This window comes from Diceros bicornis, chromosome 15 (assembly GCF_020826845.1).
Source record: "Diceros bicornis minor isolate mBicDic1 chromosome 15, mDicBic1.mat.cur, whole genome shotgun sequence".
NCBI classification, from domain to species: Eukaryota; Metazoa; Chordata; class Mammalia; order Perissodactyla; family Rhinocerotidae; genus Diceros; species Diceros bicornis.
In genome coordinates, this window is record NC_080754.1 from 39,543,473 (window position 1) to 39,569,782 (window position 26,310).

Below are 26,310 nucleotides of genomic sequence, written 5' to 3' on the forward strand. Positions count from 1 at the left end.
CTTCTCCCCTACCAGCCCTAGGCAGCTGCTAATCTACTTTGTATCTCTGTGGATGTACCTGTTCTGGACATTTTATATAAATGGTATGATACAATGTGGCCTTTTGTGTTTTTCACTTAGCATAATGTTCTGGAGGTTCATCCATGTTGTGGCATGTATCGGTACTTCATTCTTTTTTATGGCTAAATAATATTTCATCATATGCATAAACCACATTTTGTTTATCCATCATCAGTAGATGGGCATTTGGGTTGTTTCCATTTCTTGGCTATTATGAATAATGCTGCTATGAACATTTGTGTAAAAGTCTTTGCGTGGACATATGTTTTCATTTATCTTGGGTATATACCAAGGAGTAGAATTGTTGGGTCATATGGTAACTCTATGTTTAACATTTTGAGGAACTGTTAAACTATTTTCCAAAGAGGCGACACCATTTTATGTTCCCCTCAGCAATGTATGAGGGTTCCAAATTTCTCCATGTCCTCACCAACACTTGTTATTGTCTTTTTGATCATAGCCATCCTCATGAGTGTTGTTAAGTGGTATCGCATTGTGGTTTTGATTCGCATTCTCCTATTGACTAAGATATTGAGGATCTTTTCATGTGCTAATTGGCCACTTGTATATCTTCTTTGATGAAATGTCTATTCAAATTCTTTGCTCCTTTTTAAATTGATTGTCTACTTATTGTTGAGTTGTAAGAGTTCTTTTATGTATTCTGGATACAAGTCCATTATCAGACATATGATCTTCAAATATTTTCTTCCAGTCTGGGTTTTTCCCCCCTCACTTTCTTGATGGTTCCTTTAAAGCACAAAAATTTTTAATCTTGATGAGGTCCAATTTGTCTATCTTTTCTTTTATCACTTGTGCTTTTGGTGTCATATCTAAGAAATCATTGCCCAGCACAAGATCATGAAGATTTACTGCTATATTTTCTTCTAAGTGTTTTAGCACTCACATCTAGGTCTAAGATCTACTTTGAGTTAATTTTTGTGTATGGTTTGAGGTAGGGATCCATAGTCATTCTTTTGCATGTTGATAACTAATTATCCCACCACCATTTGCTGAAAGAACTATTCTTTTCTCCATTGAATTGTCTTGGGCTGTTTGTCAAAAATCAATTGATCATAAATGTTAGGGTTTATTTATGATCTCTCAATTCTATTTTGTTAATCTATATGTGTATCCTTATGTCAGTACCACATGATCTTAATCATTGTAGTTTGTAGTAAGTTTTGAAATCAGGAAATGTGAGTCTACCAGCTGTGTTCTTCCAAGATTATATTGGCTGTTCTGAGTCTCTTGCATTTCCATATGAATTGTAGAATCAGCTTGTCAATTTCTGCAAAAAAGGCAGGTAGGATTTTGATAAGGATTGTATTGAATCTGTAGGTCAATTTGGGAAGTATTGCCATCTTCACAATATTAAGTTTTCCAAATCTTGTACATGATATATCTTTCCATTTATTTAGATCTTTTAAAAATTTTTCAACAGCATTTTGTAGTTTTCAGTATACAAGTCTTGTGCTTTTTTTGTTAAGTTTATTCCTAAGGGTCTTATTGTTTATGATTCCTAATTTTATTTTCAGGTTGTTTATTGCTAATGTATATAAATACAATACTTTTTGTATATTGATCTTGTATCCTATAACCTTGCTGAACTCATTTATTAGTTCTAATTGATTTTTAGTAGATTCCTAGGGATTTTCTATTTATAAGATCATATCATCTGCAAATAGTGATAGTTTTATTTTTTCCTTTCCAATCTCGAGGCCTTTAATTTATTTTTCTTGCCAATTATCCTGCCTACTATTCAGTACAATGTTGAATAGAAGTGGAGAGAATGGACATTCTGGTCTTGTTCCCAATTGTATGGGGAAAGGATTCAGTCTTTTGCCATTTAGTATGATGTTAACTGTAAGTTTTTCATAGATGGCTTTTATCAGATTGAGGAAGTTCTTTTCTATTTTAATTTGTCGAGTGTTTCTATCATGAAAGTGTTGGATTTTGTCAAATGCTTTGTCTGTATCCGTTGAAATGATCATGTGAGTTATGTCCTTTGTTCTATTAATATAGGCTTACATTAATTGATTTTCTGATTTAAACCAACTTTGTATTCTTGGGATAAATCTCACTTGTTTATGGTGTATAATCTTTTTTATATGTTGCTGGATTCAGTTGTTAGTATTTTATTGAGGATTTTTCTTCTATTTTCACAAGAAATATTGGTCCATAGTTTTCTTTTTAAATAATTTCTTTGTCTGGTTTTAGTATCTGGGTAATAACACTGGCCTCATAGAGTGAGTTGTGAAGTGTTCCTTTGTCTTCTAATTTCTGGGAGAAATTGTGTAGAATTAGTATTATTCTTCTTTATATATTTGGTAAAATTCACCAGTGAAGCTATCTGGGCCTGTGGGAAGTTTTTTCAAATTATTAAAATCAATTTAGGTTTGTTTGATATTTTGTCATGATTATATTGAGGTTATGTATCTTAAATCTCTTGTATTTTATAGGTTCCTTCTCTCCTTCTCTCTGTATATTTGCAATTTTTGAAAAAAAAAAACAAGCTTTGAATGAGGCAACATTTAATGATTCATATTCAAAATGTGACTGTGCAGCAGGATAATAGTCATTTGAGAGCGAAAGGAATTTCTGTATATTTTTACATCCCTCTTTAGTATATCAAGACTAGGCCTGGTTGGTCAGATTATGAGTTTTCTAGTTTTTAGAGAAAATTTTGCCATTTAGTCAAGAAACTAGAGTCAGGAAGAATGATGACATGACATAGGGAAAAACCTAACCCCTGAGATCCTAGGGGATTGTGGGGAAGATGAGAAAGTCAAAAGAGGTAAGACAGTGGCAAGAAGAGGGATGGTCAGATCTGTGCCTTTGTTTCCCTCTCTGGGTCCCAGTTGAGTGCTATGGACCACTAGTGAGGAGAAAGCTTGCCTCTCTTCAGTTGATTGTAAAGATTAGAACTTCACAGTTCTCTGAGAGGGTCCCAACAGGCAGAAGCTGTGGACTTGGGGAAGAGCTGCCTCGAACTGCTTGCCGCTGTGGTCATTGGAAGATCTGCCTGGTTCGTGTGTGTGTATGTGTTAGCTACACTGATGTGTTCAACTATTTCTGGTCCCTGCAGATAAGAAAGCATTGCTACTTGCTCTTAGATTGACCTGGTAATCGAGAAGCACCCACCATGTGCTTCAGCAGAATAAAAATGTCCATCACTGGTTCATAAGAGCAGTCTATTCCAGGCCTTCCATACTTAAGATGGTTTGCTCTTGTGCAGAAGAATATCACAGTGTGACCTATATATAGGTGCCAACGGGGCACATTATCATGAGCAGGCAAAGAGAATTGACAATTTACTCAAGGAGATTCAATCTCAGGAAGAAGGGCTGTATTAGTCAGAGTTCTCCAGAGAAACAGAATATATATATGTTTTACTCAAGGAGATTCAATCTCAGGAAGAAGGGCTGTATTAGTCAGAGTTCTCCAGAGAAACAGAATATATATATGGGTATATATATATACACACACACACACACACAAATATATATAAACACACACATATATATTAGAATATATATGTATATGTAAGTGTATATTTCTCATATAATATGTAAAATAGAATATATATGTATATGTATATATGTGTGTGTATATACATTTTTCTGTTTATCTATCTTATATATTGTTTCTCTCCCTCCCTCTCTCTATCTACAGAGAGTGATTTTAAGCAATTGGCTCATGTAATTGTAGGGGCTAAATCTGTAGGACAGGCTAGTAGGCTGGAAATTCAAGTAAGAGCTGATGTTGCAGGGTTTTTTTTCTATATAATAAATTTATACTCCCTTCACTCATTTCTTCCCTCCCCACCTCACCCTGTATCAAACTGTTCTCTGTATGTATGAGCTTGTTTTTTGCTTTTGTTTAGATTCCAAATATAAGAGAGATCATATGGTATTTGTCTTTTTCTATCTGACTTATTTCATCTAGCATCATGCCCTTGAGGTCCATCCACACTGTTGCAAGTGGCAAGAGTCCATTCTTTTTTATGGTGGAATAATATTCCATTGTACGTGTACACCACAATTTCTTTGATGTTGCAGTCTTGAGTTTGAAATCTGCAGGGCAAGCCAGGAGGCTGGAAACTCCGTCAGGGTTTCTATGTGGCACTCTTTTTTTTTGTTTTTTAATTTCAGCTTTATTGAGGTATAACTGACAAATATGTTGCATTCTTTTTTTTTTTTTTTTTTTGTGAGGGGATCAGCCCTGTGCTAACATCCGCCAATCCTCCTCCTTTTCTGCCGAGGAAGACGGCCCTGGGCTAACATCCATGCCCATCCTCCTCCACTTTATATGGGACGCCGCCACAGCGTGGCCTGCCAAAGCAGTGCATCGGTGCGCGCCCGGGATCCGAACCAGCGAACCCCGGGCCGCCGCAGCGGAGCGCGCGCACCCAACCGCTTGCGCCACCGGGCCGGCCCCAAATATGTTGCATTCTTGAGGCAGAATTCTTCTTCTTCAGACATCGGTCTTTGCTCTTAAGTCCTTCAACTGATGGGATGAGACCCACTCATATTATGGAGAGTAATCTGCTTTATTTAAAGCCTACTGATTGTAGATGTTAATAACATCTGAAAAATACCTGCACAGCAACATATAGACTAGTATTTGACTGGACAAGTGGGCCCCATATCCTAGCCAAGTTGACACATAAAATTAACCATCTCAATGACCAAGGTGAATATTTAGGACAGAGGCTCCTACTGAAGTAGGCTTGAGGAAAGAGAGAAGATAATTTCTAGGACATGCAATCAGAGTATTTAAAAGACTTTATGAAATTAAAACACCTTTTTTTAATTAAAACATTCAATAGATGAACCGGGAGTAGGAATGGTCACTACTGAGAACTGAATTAGTTGTCTGAAAGATTGGTCATAACACACAGCTCAACTATAAAGAAATGGAGGCATGAAGAAAAAGATAGTTTGGAGGACAGATCCATGAGAGCTAACCTGTGAATAGTAGAAATTCCAGAACAGAAAAAGAATAGATGGAAGAGAGTGTTACTTAAATCCTAGGAAAAAACTCCCGAAGCAGAAGAAAGATTTGAATGTTCATATTGAAAAGCGTCAGTGAGACATAGGCAGGATTAGTTCAGACACACGTGGAGATATATCCTACTGAAATGGCTAAATTTCAGGGATTAATTGAGATTCTTATGTGTCCAGATAGTCCTTTCAAAAGAGAGAGAATCAGAGTAGCCTTTGATGTCTCATCTAAGACATGAGAAACTAGAATAACAGGTGTAGACAATTGAGGGGGAGGAGGTAGAGGGACTGTGATTCTAGACGTCTACACCTAACCAATAAAGCATGATTATCTGCCAAAACAAAAGACGCTTTCATCCACGCAAGGAGTCAGAGCATAGACCAGGTACATTGCTTGAGGAAAATACTCAAGAGAAGTGTCCTAACCAAGGCACAATTAAAACAGAACAAAGCTTTCCAGATAGGAAAAGACAAAGAGGAGAGAAAACTGAGATGAGCTGTGAATCTTGCAACATATAGAGCTGAATCTATAGCATAAAGGGAAAATTAGTAAAAGTGAGGACCCTTAAAAATGAAGAACACACTGTAAGAAAAAAATAATAGTCTGGTACTAAAAATTTTAAACTGTTATTTGCAAAATCTGAAGGCAGGGGAAGAGTGAGAGAATAAACTTTTTCTTTTTTTAAAAGTTTTTACTTTGCCTGGGTTTGGGGAAGAAAGGGGCAAATAAAACATCGTGGTGGGGGAGCAGCATAATAATTTAGTTTTGATATATTAATGGAAATATATTGGTCTAATTATAACTGTTAGGAAGATAATCATGAACATAATTAAAAAGCATTGTGGGACTTCAAATTTATAGGAGAAAAAAAAAATGAACAGAGACTAGACCAAGCCAGCCAAAGTAAGGAAATGGAAACAGAGAAAACAGCACCAAGAAATATAAATGGCAAATGTAAAATATATAGAGGGAATAAAACCCAGTATATCGGTTTCCTTTCCTAAAAGTAAACAGGCTGAATTCATCTATCAAAAGGAAGATATTGAATTAAATAAAATCCAGCTTTATGTTGTTAACATAAAATGTACCTAAAACAAAGTGACAAGGAAAGATGGAAAATAAAGAAGTATCTTGAAAAATACATAAGAAAATGGGGAACTAGGTGGCTGGAAAAAGAGGTTGAAGGGAGACATTATTGTTTTTTTTATTGAAGTATAATTGACATAAAATATCCTATTAGTTTCAGGGAAGGGAGACTTATGTTTTACTCTATACGATACTGTACCTTTTGATATTTGTACCTTTTATCTATATTACTTTTCCAAAATTAACCAAGAATTAATAACAGAAATGTGCAAAAATATATCAGGCCAAAGCAAGAGTGGTACCATTATTATCATACAAATGGAAATCAAGTTCAAAACACATTTAACGGAACAAGTAGTGATATTATATAAGGCTAAAATCAGGTACAATTCAAGAAGAAGATGTAATAACCATATACTTTTATGCATCATATAATGTAGCAGTCAAATATATAAAAGAAAAGCTACCCAGAGAACTTGAATAAAAATGCTTTTGAGCTTTAACAGATCAAGTAGACAAAAAAATAAGCTATGATAGAGAGGGTTTGAATAATCCAATCAATCAGTTCTGTTTAATAGATGTACATATAGAGAATATACACATTTCTATGTCCTGATATAGGTACAAAATCAATCATGTGTTCAGCCAGAAAGAAAGCTTTATAAATTCCAAAAAGTTTTTAATTTAAAGGCTCTGCTCTCTGATGATAAACCAAGAAACTGGAAATTTAACAATGAAAAGATAACAACAAAAACCTCTTATGCATGGATATTAAGAAACACTCTCCTCAATAGGGTTTATTTATTTATTTATTTTTTTGTGAGGAGATCAGCCTTGTGCTAACATCTGCCAATCCTCCTCTTTCTGCTGAGGAAGACTGGCCCTGGGCTAACATCCGTGCCCATCTTCCTCCACTTTATATGGGATGCCGCCACAGCATGGCTTGCCAAGCAGTGCCTCGGTGCGTGCCCGGGATCCCAACCGGCGAACCCCAGGCCGCCGCAGTGGAGTGTGCGCACTTAACCACTTGTGCCACCAGGCCGGCCCCTCAATAGTTTTTAGATCAAAGAGGAAATAAAAACTGAATTTATGAATCATCCAGGAAGTAATGAAGAGAACACCTCATTCTAAAACCTATAGGATATAGCTAAAACTGTTGTCAGAGTAAAATTTATAGAAAGAATGAAAATACTTTAATTGAGAATTCAGGGCCGGCCCAGTGGCATAGCGGTTAAGTTTGCCCGCTCTGCTTCAGTGGCCCGGCGTTTGGATCCTGGGTGCAGACCTACTCACTGATTATCAAGCCATGCTGTGACGGCGTCCGATATGGAGCAACTAGAAGGATGTACAACCATGACATACCACTATCTACTGGGGCTTTGGGGAGAAAAAAAGGAAGAAAGGAGGAAGCTTGGCAACAGATGTTAGCTCAGGGCCAATCCTCCTCCTCAAAAAAAAAATGCTACAAAAAAAAGATTCTTTCTAATTGAGAACTCAACTTGGAAAATAAGAAAAAGAATAAAATAAAACAAAATAAATTAGGAAAGTATTAAGATGAAATTAGTACAAGATAATGAAAAAGATGAATAAAAGGATCTACAAGTAAGAAACATGTCTTTAAAAATGCCTAAGAGAATGAAAACTTCTCAGACAGGACAGTTGTCACATTGGACTAGAAGGTAAGAGGATTGTCTCTTATTATGACGTTACAGCTTTATCACAGGCAGAGGGATGCACAGGTGATATTTTGAAACTATCAATCCTGGATATTTAAGTTTCTACCCCACAACACGACAAAGAGCCAGGGATCTCTGCAAAATGATTTATTGGGGTAAGTTAGTGGGCAGAAGAGGAGGGACTGCTATGAAGAAAACATAAGGAGGACCTAGAACCACATGAGAGGCTGAGGGAAGCCAACAGAATGCAAGAACAAGAGGAAAATGTCTGGTATCGGATTAAGACTGATCAGAGGGGCTGGACTGGGATACGTGAAATGCAGCAGGGAATTTGGTAATCTTTGGGGCCGTGACAGTCGGTACTCAACAAGGCGCAAGGACCTGGCTGGCCCCTGGAGGCCAGGAGCAGCTCCGGGCTGGGGTCTGCAGGAGAGGATACATATCATGCCTAGGTGTTCCAGAGGACAATGACCATGACGACAGAGGCGACCATGAAAAGCAAGTAGAAGTGGAAGAGCAGGGTGTCCATCGTGTGGCTGAACTGCACCCACAGGCTGACCAAGTGCTGCTTCTGAGCCTCATCTTCCTGCTGGGCCCTTGTTGACCCAGGGCTGCCATTTAACTCTTCCTTCCTGGGACCTGGCACCTGCCCCACCAACTCCACTGGCTCCTTCACACCTGCAGAGAGACAGAGACTCAGACATGGGCCGTGAAGGTCACCCAGGGAGGGAGGGGGACAGGAACGAGGAGGTGTTGGAAGAGAAAATGTGGGCATTGCTGACTTCCCTTACCAGGCAGGTGGGCAGCGGTGAGGCCCAGGCCCTCGTTTCCCTTCTGGGGTGCAATAAGGTAGCATTTCCTTGGGCTGGTGCAGTGTAGAAGCAGAGAATGGAGCCACCGAGGCATGGGTGGGGGCTGGGTGGTGGCCAGGTGCAGCAGGTAGGTGATGAAGATGGTCTCCAGCAGGCTGAGCACCATCAGGGACAGACACAGGGCAAAGTAGACACCTGGAGGGAAGGTGGAACTGAGGGAGGGCCAGAGGCACCATCCAGGACTCCTCTCCTTTCTTCCAGTCCCACCCTGGCAGGCATAGAGCCTCCTTTCCCCAGTATATTTCCCTTCCCTTAGCTAGTTCAGTCAGTCCTTCCTGCCCTTCTCTTGCTAAAGGCTGGAGGGGCCATACTGATGAGGGGGGTGCCACTGGTGGGGAGTAAGTCATTCATCATGAGCAGGAAGACATTGTAGCCAAGCAGAAGCGTTATCTTGAATGGGGCACGATTCTTGTTTTCTGCCGGCAGGTAGAAGCTGAGGGCGTCAATCGCAACCAGAAAGCCACTGGGCACCAGAAGGTTTATGACATAGAGGCTGGGCCTGCGCCTGATGGCCACCTGATGGGGAGAAGAGAGAAGGAAGTGGATATGGGATTTGAAGGCTACCAGAAATAGTAGTGACTGTTTCTGTCTCTGCGTTTCTCATTGGTCTGATATTACCCTGGGATCCGGGACTGTGCAGAATGCATCTTCATAATTTGGTGTAGAACCCTCTGCCAAGGGAGAGTTATGCCAGAGCCATGAATTTAGGTAGGAGTATGTGGCTGGGCAGCCAAGAGAGAGCGTTCTGGCCTCAGGCAGAAGTGGTGAGAATGGGAAACCCTGAAACTTGGGAGATACTCATTTGGTGGAGACTCTAGGTAAGGGTAGAAGCGAGGAAGGAAGGAAAAAGCAAGGTCCTTGAACTCACATAGAACATGATCTGATCATACTGGCTGGTACCCATGGACATCTTTGAGGTGGCCTTGTTGATGCCCAGGAACTCCCATTCTCCGTTGGTCTGCACAATGTCCCGGGACGTTTCTGACATTTCCCACACTTCTTTCTCCATGCCCAACAACATGTAATCCACTGAAAGGGAAATCCGAATCATTTTCCAAGGATACAGTTTCCTGTTGACTCAACCGCACTCTCTTTCTCCATCCTTTCATTCAACAAATATTTTTGAGTGCCTACCATATGCCAGGAACTTTGCTAGGAGATGGGGATGGTAATGAACAAGATAGACTTGGGTTCTGCCATTATAGAAAATATTTAAGCATCCATAGAGCCCTAATCTTTGCTCTACCCATACACTTTGGTCACCTTTTACTCATAGTTTCTTTATAGGTTATTTCCTGTTGTTTTATTGGTTGTTCCCATTCACCTCCAACCCTGAGACTCCACTGCAACTTACCTGTGTGGAGGAATGAGCGGAAGGTGAGTGTGCAGTTCTGCTTGTCAAAAGGGAAGTAAAAGATGTCCAGGTTACAGATACTGACCACCTTCATGGGTTTCTTATACGTGATGCGACCTTCATTACTTATGTACGCTTTGAGGCCTTTTGGGGTCTTATCCACATCCATGCTGTAAGAGAGATGAGGTGGGACGCAGGTACCATGTTTTTTCTTCTTACCTCTCTGGTCATTTCTCAGCCATCTAAGACCACTTATAGTGGCCCCGATTGTAGATTGTGAACTTTACTGATACTAGGAGATGGGGCTTCCCCTGGTTTTCCCCAGCCCTTAATACGCACAACTCAACCATCAAAATGCTTGGGAGCCACAGGTTCTCAGCTGCGACACTGATCCTCATGACGTCTGCACACTCCTCTGAGTTCCATCTGATAAATGGGTTGTCCCAGACCTAGGGCCCAGGCAGAGGAGAGGTGAGATCCTGATATGAATTGGGGTTATTGTCTCCTGCCCTTTGATTTTTCTTAAAAAATGTTATGAAATATTTCAAGCACATAGAAAATAATATGACATAAAATAATAGAATAAATGTCTGTGTATCTACCGCTCAACTTTGTGGAGTCAATATTTTGATAAATTTACTTTGGCTTTTTTTCAAGAAATAAAAATTACAGATACAATTGAAGCTCTCTGTGTCCATTTCTTCATAAACTTTGATCCTGCTGCTTTCTCGCTTTTGTGAGAGATTACTGGTGATCAGGGAAATCCTCTCCTTTCTTCAGGAGAAATGAGATTCAGACTTGAAAGATCAGTAATTCAGCCTCTCTGAGCTAGAATTTCCTCAGTGTGAAATAAGGGTACTGGTGAGTATCACAAGAAATAACATATATAAAAGACTCTTGTAAACTGTAATGTTTTCCATAGGTTATTATGTACTAGTATCTAGCAAGGTTTCAACTGTCTTCCAGATGCCTTTCACCAGTGTCTATTGCAAGGAGACCTTGAACAAGCACTTGGGTTCTTTGAAGCCAAAAGACTTAGTAGTCTTCCTCTCCTCTGCGGGTGCTGGGCATCATCCTCTCTTGTTTCTGTGATGACCTTTCCAAGGCTGGCCACCTTCTCTGGAAGCTGTTTTCCAGGATTGTCTGATTCTGGGCGGGCTTGTCTAGTCTAGGGCACTTTTAACGACAGCAGCTGCAGTTTGTGAACCACAGCCAGAACAGAGTGCTCTATAAACATTAAATAAAGGTTTGTACTGATTAGTACTTCTCACCTCACTGTGCATACAAAACACCTGGGGACTGTGTTGGAATGCAGTTTCTGATTTGGTAGGTAGGGTGACTAGCTCATCCCGACTTGCTTGGGGCTTTTCTTTGTTTTAGTACTGAAAGTTCTAAGTCCTGAGAACTCCTCACTCTTGAGCATGCTGGGATGGTTGGTCCTGCTAGGTGGGTCTCAAGAGTGCATGCATTTCTAAGCTTCCAGGTGGTGCAATAAGCCAGTGCTGCCCATCTGGGAACTACACTTTGAGAGCAAGGTTAGGTGATCATTACAATTCTTCCCCTCCTCTCTCCTTCCTTTTAACCAGGATTTCAGGTTTCATTTACTTTCATTTTTTCCCTTTGGTTTTCTTTCTTTCTTTCTTTTTTCTTTTTGAGGAAGATTGGCCCTGTACCAACATCTGTTGCCAGTCTTCCTCATTTTTCCTTTTTCTCCCCAAAGCCCCAGTACATGATTGTGTATCATAGTTGTAGAGGTGTAGCTCTTCTATATGGGACACCGCCTCAGCATGGCTTGATGAGTGGTGAGTAAGTCCGCACCCAGGATCCGAACTGGCGAACCCCAGCTGCTGAAACGGAATGTGCGAACCTAACTGCTATGCCACCGGGCCGGCCCCCTTTTTGTTTTTTAATTAGTACACTTATGATATAAATTTTCCACTGAGTTATTTATACTTTGACTACATTCCATAGATTTTTATTTGTAGTGCTTTTCATTTCTAATTTCTATTTAATTGTTTTATTTTCTCTTTAGCCCAAAGCTTTTGGAAATTTACTTTTAAATCTCCAAGAAATAAGGGTTTTTTTTTGGGGAGCGGGGCTATCTTTTTGTAGTTAGTTTCTATTTTCATGCAGTGTAGTCAGAGATTGTGCTCTAGGTAATTTCTGCCTCTTGATTTTGTTGAGATATTCTTTGTGGCCCCAAAATACAATCAGTTTGGGGGAATATAATATTCCATTTGTGTCAGAAAATATTACACATGTTCGTTGGTACAAAGTCTAATATGTTTATTAAATCATATTTCTTTATTGTGCTGTTAAAAATCACTATATGTTTATTCTTTTTCTGCTTGATTTTTGAAAGCAGTATATTGAAGCCTCTCACCGTGACTGTGGATTTTTCAATTTCTCCCTCTTGTCTCAAAGCTATGTTGTTAGGTACATAAAGGATCGTAATTATTATGTCTTAGTTTAAAATCCTTTCTGACTGTAAATGAAGGGCGAGAATAAACAGTGTTGGCCATACCATTTCCAGCCACAGGAATGATGACAAGAGCTGCAGCTGTTCATTCTGCCAAAAGAATTTCCTGTTACCAGCATGTTGCTGGTAGGAAGTCTGTCCATCCCACCCCACTCCCCATTTTTGTTTACCAACCCCCAAGGTATATAAAAGTGGTGCTGTGATCAAGGCCAACATTATAGGTCAAGGACAAAAGCTTGGTTAAAACAGATGTGTTAGGCCATGGGCAGGAGTGCAAAGCAGGACTGGATTAGAGGAGTACTTCTCAATCCTGTCTCAGCGTCACTTGAGGAGCTTAAAAATACCAATGCCTGGGTTCCATCCAATCAGAACCTCTGGGATTGGAGCCTGGACACTGGTGGGCAGCCAGGGTAGAGAATCACTAGGTGAGAAGAAAAGAAATTCTCTGTCGTGTGCTATTACACCTCATCCTGCTAAACTGGATAGAGCTTCTTTGAGATCCCCGTGGGGCAAATGCCATATAGCAACAATGGAGGAAGCTGCAATGTGGTCAAGGGCTTTGGAGGTTGCCTTGCCAGGGGATGGGAAAAAGTTAAGGATACTAAGGAGGGCTAGAAGGGTCATCACTCACCACATCTAGGATGGCAGACAAAGTGAAGGAGATGTTGACTATAGTGGGGATGCTGAAGTTGGTGGCTGGACGGAAGGCCTTCCTATCAAACACTGAATCCAGAACAGCGGGATATGCCCCATACTGGCCAAACTTAGTGCAATTGATGGTGAGAGTACTGCTTCTTCCTGTAGTGGACATAGAATGTGTGAGAAGAGGGAGAGGCCCCTAGTGTTCCCTGTATGAGAAGCCCAGGGCAGGAGCTTGGGGGTAGCCTGTGATTGATAGCTGACATTTATTGAGTGTTGACTATGTGCCAGGCATAGTCTAAGTCCTTTAAATGGATTACCTCATTTAATCTTCCCAAGCCCCTATCAAGCAGAAACTATTTTTATCCTCATGTAATCAATGAATTAACTAAAGTGCAATAAGAGGAAGTAAATTCCCAAGGTCAAATAGATAATAAGAGGCAGAAACTGGACTTGATCTGAACCCAGGTTTGTTCGGTGCTGCTGCACTATACACCCCCAACGATGAGATGGAGGATGGGAGAGGAGGATCACCAAGAGGGGCCCAGATGCTGAGTGCTTCCCACCAAGGCCAGGGAGGATGTGTTGGGCTGGAAGGCAAATGATGGAAGCTAATGTGGTAAGCTGAGTTAGGGCTCCGGCCTTCTTTCTAATGTTTCTGTCTCTATGCAAAGCATGCCCAAATCTATATGCAAACTGGGGCAGCGATAGCCATTGGATAGGATTACATTCTCAGGGGCCCCAAGGAGAACACACCTGTTTCACCTTCACTGCCCCAAACTTCCTTCTCCCTATTTTGCTGCTCAACCCTATGTCAGCTTTCTAGTTTGAGGCTTTTGAGCTGTTGCCTTCCCCCTTTTTCTGACTAATAAAGATTCCAATTTTCTGCTGGTGGAAATTTGTTAGAGGAGGAACAACTAGGAATGAGAGAGAAGGTTGACAGTCTCTGTGCCAAGGACACCGATCCCTATCCATTCCCAAAGTCACAATGCTCTCCAGGCAAATCCGTGAATCATTCAATGAGCAATGAATATTCATTTGTCAGTCACTGTCTGTTTGTAACTAGAGGAGCATTTATAATGTTTTCTACTGACTAGACCATGTGTACAATTTATGCCTCTTCCCTGCAGAGGCCTCGAAAGCCACCTCTGGTTCAGTCCTCTCCTGTACTCCATTATCCAGAAGTCAAGTGACAACCTAAGGGGGAGAGATGACATTTATTGACACTTATCAAATGCCAGGCACTGTGCTACTCACTTTTTCTCATTGAATCCTCACAACCCTGCAAGGTAGGTCCTATTTTACAGGAGAGGAAACGAGCTCAAGGAAGTCAAGCCATTTGCCCAAGGTTGCACAACTAGCAACGTGAGGGACCAAGATTCAAACCCAGGTCTGTCTGTCTCCAAATCCCAGATTCTTTCCACTATACCATGTTAACTCCCTGGAAGAGAAGCACACTCTATTTTCACTCTCCATCTGCTGCCCTCTGGCATCTGACCTAACCTAGAACACTTGGATCCAGTAGGTGGATGGGGAAGTTATGGCTAAAAGTGGGCACTTTGCCACAATGTAGTGGGTTTCATAGCTACAGAGAGAAAGAATTATACTCGTATGTAGAAAGATGGATGGACATAGAGGCTAAATGGGAGAGAAGACAATTGGGGATGGCTTATGGGAGGAAAAATAGAAGTATTCTTGTGTGGCATGTCACTAAAAGGGGATGTTCTATCTTTAAGAGAAGGAAAGTCTATTTGGGAGTTATGGTAACATGGTTATGCAATAATTATGCCCATTTTAGATAATCTCTAGGAGCTGTAAATTTGAAAGAAGTTCCTAGGTGTTCTACCAGAGAGGGTCCTTGCTTCTTCCCCTGTTGTTGCCCCTTTCTTACCTGGAAGCAGAAGACCAAGAACAACGTAGAGGGACAATCTCTCCCTGTGGAACGAGCTTCCTCTCATCTTCTTTGTCTAAATTCTTCTCTGAGCATGTACCAAGACCCAAGAATCCCCAGATTAAAAGAGCACAGGCCACACCTAGTCTAACTTTGAATATTGATAGCATCAGTTGACCACTGACATTTGTAACCTTCCTGGAAAAAGTGTTCTGGTTGTCTTTTCTTGCCCATGATTGAAGTTCAGTGTGCTTTTAAGACTTTCTTTCTTAGATATTTCACTACAATGTGTATGGTTCTGGATTAGTTGATATTTATCATATTCAGACCTTGGTATGATCTCTCAGTCTGAAGATTTATCCCCTCAATTCTGGAAAATTCTCAGCCATTTAACAAACGTTGTATTTCCTCTATTCTTTCTCTTATAAGACACATGTTGGATCATTTCCTTCTATCTTATATGTCTCTTAACCTCTTGTATTAGTTTCCTATTGCTGTTGTAACAAATCACATACTTAGTGGTTTAAAAAAACACAAATTTATTTTACAGTTCTGTAGGCCAGAAGTCTGAAATAATTTTCACTGGGGTAAAATCAATGTTTTGGCAGGGCTGCATTCCTTCTGGAGGCTCTAAGAGCAAATCCATTTCCTTGTCTTTTCCATGTTTTAGAGGCTGCCTGCATTCCTTGGTTCATTGTCCCATTTCTCTGTCTTCAAAGCCAGCAACGTTGGGCCAGGTCTTTCTGCCACTGCCATCTCTCATGTTCATGCTCTTCTTTCTCCCTCTTTCACTTATAAGAACCCTTGTGATTACATTGGGCCCACCTGGATAATCCAGGATAATCTCATCTCAAGGTCGGCTGGTTAGCGACCTTAATTGTATCTGTAAACTTAATTCCTCCTTTTTCATATAACCCAGCATATTCACAAGTTCCAGAGATTAGGATGTGGACACCTTTGGGGGACTGTTATTCTGTCTACCATACCTCTCTTTCCTACTTTCCATCTCTTTAACTGTGATTTCCTTAGATCTAGCTTCCAGGTAACAAATTCTCTTCTCAACTGTGTTTAACCTACCATCTGTCTATTTAGTTTTTAATTTCAATGATTATATTTTGCATTTCTAGAAATTCTATTTGGGTCTTTTAAAAGTCCCTTTGTTCTTTCTTTCTTTCTTTTTTTGTTTTTTGTACTGCTCTGTTCTTTCATTTTGGTTTTCAATCCTTCTTTAATCTTTTATTATTTGGAACTGTTAAAGAAAAACCCAAACAGAAGCCACAGTTTGAAAATACCCCTGAACCAAACACTCGCAGTCATGTAACCAAAATTTAAAACCGTCTTAATTTCTCCAGAATGCTGACTCAGACCTTAACCAAAACTTAAGCTTTCTTCATATCATTGTGAACTTACAGCTTCCTAGCTAATCAGCTAGAAACACATAAGCTTATACAATGAAAAAGAATTTAAGTTTCTAGCAACCAGTGACAATAGAAAACAATGTAATTATTCATGCTTTATAAATTGAACTGTAACTGCTGAGAGTCAAGCTTCTTAACCACTTTTGGTTGGAAGTCTCCCTATTCATGAACAGTTTGTTTCTTGGTCAATAAGACATTCATATTAAGTAGAGTTCTATGAATTTTCTTTGGACAGAACGTATTTATTTCAAAATTTGTTTCAGATTGTTTTATTACATGTAGCTATTGGTATGCTGACTGGTTTGCTAACTTTGTCTCATTGTGGTTTTTCCCCTCATGTGATTTATAATTCTTGGTTGTAAACCCATCTTTATTAGGAGATTATTTCAGTGGGAGTTTCACGTGCCTTGGGTTGTGAAGTTTCCGTACAGAGAAAATTTTCATTTGCCTCTGCCATGGCCTTTGGGGTTTTACCAGATCTAGGCATTTTTTTGGTGTGTGTTAATTTTTAAGACTCTCACAACATATGATTAGTGTAAATTCAGATTCCATACCAATATGTGATACAGACGTGCTGTTTCAATTCCTTGCATATGACTTTTCCTCATCACCTCTGGCCCCTAGTCTTTGGCTGCATTTTAGATTCTGAGATTTGGGGAACAGTGGATGGTGTGTTGGAAAACCCGGAGCTAGTGTGTTAAGTTAAGAATATGTAGATTGTGACCTGCTGAATGAAGAGGCACAAGCCACCCACACAGGGCCAGCAGGTAGCTTCCTTGGCATCTGAGTTCCCACTTTGGAGGAAGTGAAAACCCCTGGGGCCATTTTAATTGAAGGTGCAATTTCAATACCCTCACACAAAGGAAGTAAAGTCACAAGATTTATTATCTACAGATCCAAGAATGGGGGTGCAATGAGCTAGGGGAAGGCCAGTCCTCCATCCCTGGTCACATGCAAGTAGGAGATAGAGAGCAGGGTAGCAAGCATCTATTACTTATAAGGTGGTTGGGCGGTGGTCACTAATTTTTCAAGGGCTCAACTCTGAGTGGTCATTTTAAAAGGTGCTCTGGGGAAAAGCAAGGCGGGCACTTGTGGCTGGAATCCTAAACTCAGGTCCTTATCTAAATGTTCAGACTCTGGGTGTGAGCAGGGTTGTCATACTGTCAAATACCTAGGCAGCAACTCAAAACGGCTGTTTTCTCATCACAGATGGTCAGTTCAGAGACATAACAGTCTGCATTCTGGTTGCTAATGATATCAGAAGATGTATGATAAAATTCTCATTCTGGAAAAAAAAAATGATGAGAATCTGTATCTTTAGGTAATTTTGAGGTCATCTGTTACAATCTTCCAGCCAATGAAGTTTTATCCCTAAGTATGTTTGAGCAATAGTCATGCAACCTTGTGGTTTAATATTGATACTTCCAGTGACACCATCCCACTACTTCTTAGATTATCCTATTTTACCTTTGAACAAAATCTCTGGTTACTTGAAAGTTTTTTTTTAATCCAAATTTGCCTTTTTGTAACTTACACCATTGGCGTAATTTTTACCCAGTAGAGAATAAATAAGTTAATTCTATTTTCTGCATCACACCTTTCAAATATTTTAAGACAACTATCATGTGTAATGGAGGAATGTCTAAAAACGTTAAACTTAACAAAATTTTCAATCTTCCCGGCTTCCTCCCAACACAGATATATCTATCTCCCTGCAGCCCCATAAGTCCATTTCCTCTGTAACCCTTATGCTATTGTAGACCTAGGGTAGGGCAAATGCTTACCCCCAGAAGAATATGACTCATGGAAAATCTCTACTGCAGTAGAAGGAGAGTAAATCCTTCTCTTTATGGCCTGATGGAATATGGGACAAAGGAGAGAAGAAGAAAGAAGGAGAGAAGCTCCCTCTTAATACACACACACGCTTTGACTCTCTGTGCTTGAATCTGAAGTGTGTGTGTGGGTGTGTATTGGGAGGGGTTAGATAGGTTGAGAGAAAAGCCAAAAGCAGAGGGGGCTTATGCCCCACCACTCATTTGGGATCCTGGAAAGGAACTGCCATTCTTTGTGGCCCCAAACAGACAGGCAGAAGCTGTTGGAGTACAGAATGGTTAGGCAGAGAAAGGGCCTGAGTTAGCACTCCTGCTCCTTCCTCCATCCCCATAAGATGTGGAAGGGCACCAGAAATTCCTCTGTGCCCTGCGGGGAAGGTGGATGAAGGCTGCACTGAGAGCCCACAGAGCTACCATGGAGCCGGTGGTAGATGAAGCAACTCTGCAGTGGAGCCTGTGGGGTGGGCTGTTAAGGCCAGATGGAGGCCCTGGGTGAGGCTCAGAGGGGTCTGCAGCAGCAGCAATTTGCTGCAAGGTGGGACCAAGCCAATGAGGGAAAACTGTCAGAGCCAAGAGTCAGACCAAGAATTCACCCAGTGACAGACTTTAAGCAGCAGGTACCAGCAGAACCCCCAGGGACCAAGAGAGGGAGAATATCACCGGGGAGACGAGCATTTAGAGGACTTGCAGGACCTACACATGCCAGTCGAAGGCATGTCTTTTTTCTGAATGTTTTGACGTCTTCTCTCCTAATGTGTGTTGTCTGTATTTGATTCTGCCCAGTCGTATATTGATTTTGACATTTTGAAAGCTACATTGCGAGGAAGAAATAATGTGCTGATGTCCAGACTGAACTGACACTCACAGGTCATTTTGTTCTCTTGTAGGACATAAACAATTTTACAGAATACCAACCTCAGACATGATTACCCTGAGACTGTGACAGAATGAGACAAAATAGGGCTGCTTCATAATTTTGTCTAAGCATGCACAAAAACAAGATAACTGTGCCAACCCACAAAATACTGAACATTCCCTCTCTCTTGCTAAATGAATAACTGATACTTCTTTATCCAATCATACCCTTGAATTCTGATAGTATTCAATCTTGTACAAGTCTCCGCTTCTTTAATCTCTCTCCAAAACACTCGATGGAAGCCCATATCCTATAACAGTTTCTTTCTAATACTCTCTTACTGAGATACCCCGTGGTTACCTATGGTGTATATTCTTCTTTCTTGCAATAAGTAGTAAAGCCAATTTGTTTACTATAGGTATGTTCCTGGTGGTCTTTGGCAGAGGGTATTGGCAAATGAAATGGTCACTTTCCTCCAAGTTCCTGTCACTGCCATATCACCAACTACTGCTTCCTTCTTTGTTGGTCTATAGTAAGTCCAAACAATTTGAGCATCAAAATAAATATTGATAATAATAGATTGTAACTCTTTGAATAAAATAGGGATCCGTGAACCCCTACTGATATAAATGAATGAATGAGTAAAAGAAAAGGAAAAGCTCTCTGCATTTGAATGCCAATGAGTAAGTATACAAGAAATGATAGAATTAGAAAATCCCAATTTTGTAAAGATAACAGAAAAAGTAATTCGCTCAAGAACCATCATGAAGAGGAATGGGATAATTACATATTCTCAAAGTATCTGTCCACAAAACATTAATTAGTTACTAAGTATACCATACTTATTAATTACTATCTTGACAGTGGAGAAATCTGGCAGACATCATTTTAACATTTAAAAGTGATAACAGTTAATATCATCAGTAAAGGAACAAATTGACATTGTGCACTTCCTGTGATGCAATGAGAAGGACCCAGCATCACTTCTGGGGTATTCCTGCAAAAAATGCATGTTCTATGAGTAAATATTAGACAAATCCAAATTGAGGGCTAGTCTACGAAATAACTAGCCTATACTCTTCAAAAATGTCAAAGTCATGAAAGACAAGGAGACTGAGGAACTGCTCGAGACTGAAAGAGACTGACGAGATAGAACAGCTAAATGCAGTGTGTATTCCTAGATTGGATCCTCTACGTATCAAAGACATTATTGGGACAAGAAGCAAAATTCAAATAGGTCTTGTAGATTAGATGGTAATATTGAATTGATGTTAATGTTCTTATTTTGATGGTTGTGCTGTGGTTATATAGAAAAGTGTCCTAGTTTTTAGGAAATACACACTGAAATATTCAGGGTCAATAGGTCATCAATTTTGCAACTTATTCTCAATGATTTAGAAACATTCACATTTGGGGAATCTGGGTGAAGAGTACACAGGGGCTCTGTATACTATTTTTGCAACTTTTATGTGAATTTTAAATCATTTTTAAAAAGGAAGGAAGAAAGAGGGGCCGGCCCGTGGCGCAGCGGTTAAGTGCGCACCCTCTGCTTCGGCAGCCCAGGGTTAGCAGGTTTGGATCCCCAGCACGAACCGACCCACCGCTTGTCAAGCCATGCTGTGGCAGCGTCCCATAAAGTAGAGCAAGATGGGCACGGATGTTAGCCCAGGGCCAATCTTCCTCAGCAAAAAAGAGGAGGATTGGCATCGGATGTTAGCTCACGGCTGGTCTTCCTCACACACACAAAAAAAAAAAAAGGAAGAAAGAAAGGCAGAAAGAAAGAAAAGGTAAGTCCAGAGGTTCTGCATGCAACCTCTTCCCTTTGAGCCAGAACTGAATCGTGGGCTATCAGCCTTCAGGAGAGGGCGGCAGATCTCCTGGTCGTGTGGTTGGAGCCTTTGGTCGTAATTTCAGTTATTATTTCTTTTTAATGTTAACTTGGTCACATTTTTACTTCTTTAATTTGAATCTAGCATCTTCTAGGCTTCAACAGGGGATACATATCACTGATCAAAGTAATTTATTTAAGATACAGATTTTTAGGACTTACTCAAGAATTGCTGAATCTCTTTACTTGATATTCTTGATATGCTCTTGGTATATTCTTACAATAAGATTAGTATATTCAAGATATATAAAGTCAGGATTATTATATGTTATGTCTCAATTTTTTTGTAGACATTATGTTCATCCATTTTTATAAATTAGATGTAATGCTCACTCTCTTCTTTGAAAATAGAGTTAATCAGTATGTTCATAATTATTTTGTCTAAAGCTTTTTTTGGATTGACTTTATTATCTTCTTTTGCATGCCTCAGAAACAAGCAAATTTCCTTGTCATCTGCATAATTCTTGTAATGAATTCTTATTAGATCTTTCACTTTTGAAAATTATCAGTAATCAGCTAGTAAGCTAACTATAATCATTTAAAATCTTTCGTCATCTACAGATAGTTTTTTATTTGATGCCTCCCTGAAAGCTTGATAATCAGCTGCAGGCCAGAGTACTTCATCTTCAACAAAGAAATGTCTCAGAATCCTATGGAAAAGGACGGTGCCAGATACTTTGGGGTACAGGCTTCTGACGGCACCGCTTAAACAACTTTCAGACCATACTAGTAGACCGAGTCAGGATTTCTAGAACTCTAGTGGAGAAGCCAATGTGTTCATGAGACTGCTGGCCCAAGATCCAGTGGAACAAGAATTAGTTACATAGGACTGAATGAACTGATGAAGGGTGATTACAGTTTTTGTTTTAACTATTGTTGATATTTTCGTAATGTTCTATTTTCTGGATATTTAAGGAAGCCCTTTTTCTTTCCTCTTAAGCTATCTATAACTCATAAAAATTTAGTAGTTATACTTCTACTTTTTTTAGACTCTGCTTTTAAAAACTGAAATGAAATATTTGTAAATGGTATCTTATTCTCCTTGCCTGACTCCTCCAGAATTTGGAAACTCTTATTGAATATTCTTAATTTCATGACAACATAAGGATCATATTTTCATGACAATACAGTTATTGGCATAAATTTAATAAGAATCTGTCCTCTTTTTTACCAGGACATAATTAGAAACATTGGTTATGCAACCAAGGCCCTTTCCGGAATGTTATATTTGAGAACAACGCTCATTCAATCAAATGGGCAGATACTTCCAAGGAACTAAAGTTGACTTTATGGAGCCAATACTTACAAAGGCTTCCAGGAAAACTGGCTGCTACCTGACTTACAAGGCTCCCAGCTTCCAGGTGGGTAAGATCACTTTCTGCCAGACCCAGGAATCTCAGGATATTTTGAGGTCTTCGAAAAGAGAGGAATTCACCCAATGGGTACCACAGGTGAAATCTGGTGGTGAGTTCTTGGTGTGGCTGTCTAGCCTCAAGAGGCTTTTAAAAGTCAAATTTGATATTTTTTTCAAAACTTTCAGCAAAGCAAACTTAAGAAGGCCTAAATGGCAAATTACCCCTCTTGTTGTACCAGTGTAAATAGTGAAGGCAAATTTTATGAGACCAGCCTTATTTTGTGGTCAAGAATAATCTTCCTTTGAGATTATTTTTGATCAAAAGGGAGGAAATTATAGAAAAATAGATTTGTGCTTGAATGAGAAACTATGCATCGTCTATAGTAACTGTTCCCAGCTGTCTGATTCTAGCCCTGTTCATTGTCTTTGAGATATTTTGTAGCTCTTTTTAAATGGCAGGTAACTGAAGAATATTGTTAAAGACAAAACCCAAACAATTAAGAAGACTGATTTTATTCAGGCTCTTGCAAGAAGGAGATCACCCAGATCTGCAGATCAGAGTACCTCAGCAGGGTGGTGTCACCCTAGACTTCTTTATAGGGAGAAATAGACAAGTTATACATGGAATGATTTACATTTGGGATTGTTTTGTCTCAGTCAGCTGTACAGAAAATGTTTGCCTCTGTGTCTGGCTAGTTGCAGGGGATAAACAGTTCTAATCTCAGCTAATCATTCACGTGACAAAGAACTGGTAGTTGGAGGATCTGCCTCTGGCTTTGTGGGCAGGTTCAGGCAAAAGGGGAAAAGTCTGGTTTTGGCCTTGTGACAGGTAAACCAGGGAGTCTTCTGTCAGTCCCATGCGAGTCATGAAAAAAAGTGGACAGTGAGTCTTATCTAAGTTATACCAGAAAGAAATTAAGAATATTCAATAAGAGTTTCCAAATTCTGGAGGGGTCAGGCAAGGAGAATCTTTGCAGTCAGCCATTTCCTGGAACACAAAAGGGTGGGGAGATTTCAGAAAGCAAACGGTTGGGGGAATTTCTTAACCATCGTTGGTTTCTGGGAACACAGGGCTCAGGGAAAGTTCAACGTTGTCAATATGCAGACTCTATCTTGTCCTGTAGAGTTCCAGTGGACTTCCCTCCTCCTTCTGTGAAAAAATTGCCTCTATTTGCAATTCAGTATCTTTACTGCACGTAAATTTGTGCTTCTTGACTTTTTCTTTGAGCCAGTTTTAACATCTGCCTGGTTCTCTCATATTGTATGAGTTCAATCCATTCTTTTTTTTTTTAAACAGTTTTATTTATTTATTTATTTTTTTGTGAGGAAGATAAGCCCTGAGCTAACATCCATGCTATTCCTCCTATTTTTGCTGAGGAAAACCAGCTCTGAGCTAACATCTATTGCCAATCCTCCTCCTTTTTTTTTTTTCCCCAAAGCCCCAGTAGATAGTTGTATGTCATAGTTGCACGGCCTTCTAGTTGCTGTATGTGGGACGCGGCCTCAGCATGGCCAGAGAAGCGAGGTGTTGGTACGTGCCCGGGATCCGAACCCGGGCCGCCAGTAGTGGAGCGCGCGCACTTAACCGCTAAGCCACGGGGCCGGCCCTCAATCCATTCTTTAATAGGTATTCCTTTTCATATTTGTATGAGAGTCATGATTTTCTCTTTTTCTGAAAATTATCTTTTAACAGTACAATCCATAGAGCTTACTCAGATTTCACCAGTTTTACACACATTCATTTGTCAGTGTGTGAACGAGCCAGTTTCTGAGGGTCCTGGTGAGAGGCAAAAAAATCAGGAGAGCTATGGCAAGTCCAAAGGCTGATGGCTGCCATAGTGAAGATTGATACCCTGAGGTTAAGGGTTATCAAGTAGAGTGAGCTGGGATGAGTTCTTTGGTGGGGATCATTCTGGATTCAGAGTCTGATGCTTAGATTTTTGTGATCAAGACTTATTACTATTTCTGCATTCCTTAGCAATGACCTGAATGTGTTAAAACATAGAATTAAGAGTTAGACAAAATTGGGTTCAAAATAGTTCTACCACTTACTTGCCGTGTAATCCTGGGAAAGGATCTTAACCTCTTTCTACCTTGGTGTCCTTATCTGTAAATAGAGAATAATGTTAATATCTGCCTCATAGATTTGTTGTGGGGATCAAAGGAGATAATGAATTGTAATGGGCTTGGCATATAGAAAGTACTCAGTAAACAATGGCTATTATTACTAAAATAACTTTTCTTTTTATTTTTTTTGGTGACGAAGATTGGCCTATGCTAACATCCATTGCCAATCTTCTTTTTGCTGAGGAAGATTGGCCCTGAGCTAACATCTGTGCCCATCTTCTTCTATTTTGTATGTGGGATGCTGCCACAGCGTGGCTTTGTGAGCAGTGCGTAAGTCCGTGCCTGGGATCCAAACCTGTGAACCCCAGGCTGCTAAAGCAGAGCACGTGAACTTAGCCACTACACCACAGGGCCAGACCTAAAATAACTTTCTTATGTCCAAACCAAGGAAAGGCCTAAACTAACAACATTTCATGAAAACTGCAGAAGCCACCATGTCTCTATTTTACTCCAGATCCATTAATACTCAAATAAGCAGAGTTCTTGCTCAACAAGGACACTTGGAATAATAGTTCATCAACTCGTCAACTGCAACAGGAGGTCAATCAATGATGAAAACCACAGGTGCATGTTAGTTGATACATGTTCTTTGTTTTCTTTGTAACTTTCATATTTCTTTTCACATAACTTTGTTTTTTAATAAAGGCAATTCACTGTCTATGAACATAATTTTATTTATAGATTTTTATAAGGCTGTTCATATAAATGATTTTATAAATCAGAAAAAAAATCTGACAACGTGTCCAAATTTTAGTCAGGAAAATATGTATAATGCAGGTACACTACGCATAGTATGCTCTTTTGCACATATCTTAAAGTCACTAACGATCTCAGAGGGGTCTAAGTAGGGTCCCCACTACAGGGTGGTGAGGGCCTCCTGAAGGGCTGACAGATCCAAGTCCTTTCTTCAGGTCTTCCTTTCAGCTTTACCTGGCACTAAGGACCTGCTAATTCAGGATGGCTAAAACAAGGCATTTGTAAACTAAAATTTGCACATTACTCAAGTGTCCTTGAGATTCAAATTTGGCATTCTATTAAGATCCTGTAGCCTTTGAGAAAGTCACAAATCTCCTGCTGAAAGCAGACAGGGGGACTGTTGGAATTCTCTCAATTTCCAGGGTTTTTTATCAGTGCATTTACCTGAGGTGGTTGAGGTGCTATTCATGCTTTTTAATAATAAACTGCTTCCTTGTTTCATCATCATCTATTCAATGTTGTGTGGGTTGTTGGATTCCCCTTTCAGGGTGTTTTGATGCATATTTGCATCAAAAGTCGTTTTGCTTTGTGGTTTGGGTATCTCTACCTTATTGTTAAAGTAGACGTATACCAATTCCCCTAAAATCTGCTTGTGTAGTGACACTACATTGGTGATGCACTTTCAGAGAGTCGAAGCTAGTTCAATAACTTGTAATATAATATCAAGACAAGTGTGATAAAAATATTACATATTTTAAAGTTTATAGGACATTGTTTTATAATGAAAAAGACGTGTAAACTCATATTGTCTTATATAGTATATAGGAAGCAAATCCATATGTAATTCTAGCATAAATTTGCTGCAACTTTTAATTTTTTTCCTTTTCAATTCTATATTATCACGAGTTCTTTTTTTGAGTGAGGCAGTATGCATGGGTGAGTAGAATAGATTCTGTGATTGATCAAAACTATTTGAAAGATACTGTTCTAAACTCTTTGAGTGGATTGTAAACTTACCCTCACAATCCTTAAACATTACACAATAGCAACAAAATAACCAACATGGGACTCTCCCTCC

At 39.8% G+C, this 26,310-nt stretch overlaps 1 protein-coding gene and 1 long non-coding RNA gene across 4 annotated transcripts in view; one reads left to right on the top strand and one right to left on the bottom strand.

The window, feature by feature from the left end:
* LOC131414918 (uncharacterized) overlaps positions 1-25,186 on the top strand; it is a 33,418-nt gene extending 8,232 nt beyond the window's left edge. Inside the window, exons 1-3 of one of the 2 annotated variants that reach the window (XR_009222262.1) lie at positions 21,668-21,903; positions 22,230-22,416; positions 24,991-25,186. This is a non-coding gene — a long non-coding RNA (uncharacterized LOC131414918). Of the gene's footprint in view, positions 1-21,667; positions 21,904-22,229; positions 22,417-24,990 lie in introns of those variants that run through there. The other variant, XR_009222261.1, reaches the window with a different exon arrangement.
* On the bottom strand, positions 8,275-15,128 carry HTR3E (5-hydroxytryptamine receptor 3E). Of its 2 annotated transcripts, XM_058556222.1 has the most exons (9): positions 15,062-15,128; positions 13,163-13,329; positions 12,577-12,621; positions 10,392-10,501; positions 10,053-10,222; positions 9,567-9,727; positions 9,010-9,214; positions 8,618-8,833; positions 8,275-8,504 (listed from the first exon to the last, which is right to left on the bottom strand). In XM_058556222.1, the coding sequence occupies exons 1-9, from the start codon at positions 15,126-15,128 to the stop codon at positions 8,275-8,277; spliced, it is 1,371 nt and encodes a 456-aa protein (XP_058412205.1). The 2 variants fall into 2 exon arrangements, with proteins under 2 accessions (XP_058412205.1, XP_058412206.1); XM_058556223.1 differs by lacking the exon at positions 12,577-12,621.
* Positions 25,187-26,310: the final 1,124 nt, after the last annotated feature.

What these genes read in the sequence shown, in the direction of transcription:
- HTR3E (XM_058556222.1), bottom strand. Translation starts at nt 15,128, where the DNA reads ATGAGAGGAAGCTCGTTCCACAGGGAGAGATTGTCCCTCTACGTTGTT. An exon ending in TCTTGGTCTTCTGCTTCCAG is followed by an intron (nt 13,330 to 15,061) that starts GTAAGAAAGGGG and finishes TGTCCACTACAG; the next exon opens with GAAGAAGCAGTACTCTCACC. An exon ending in ATGATCAGATCATGTTCTAT is followed by an intron (nt 9,215 to 9,566) that starts GTGAGTTCAAGG and finishes TCTCCCCATCAG; the next exon opens with GTGGCCATCAGGCGCAGGCC.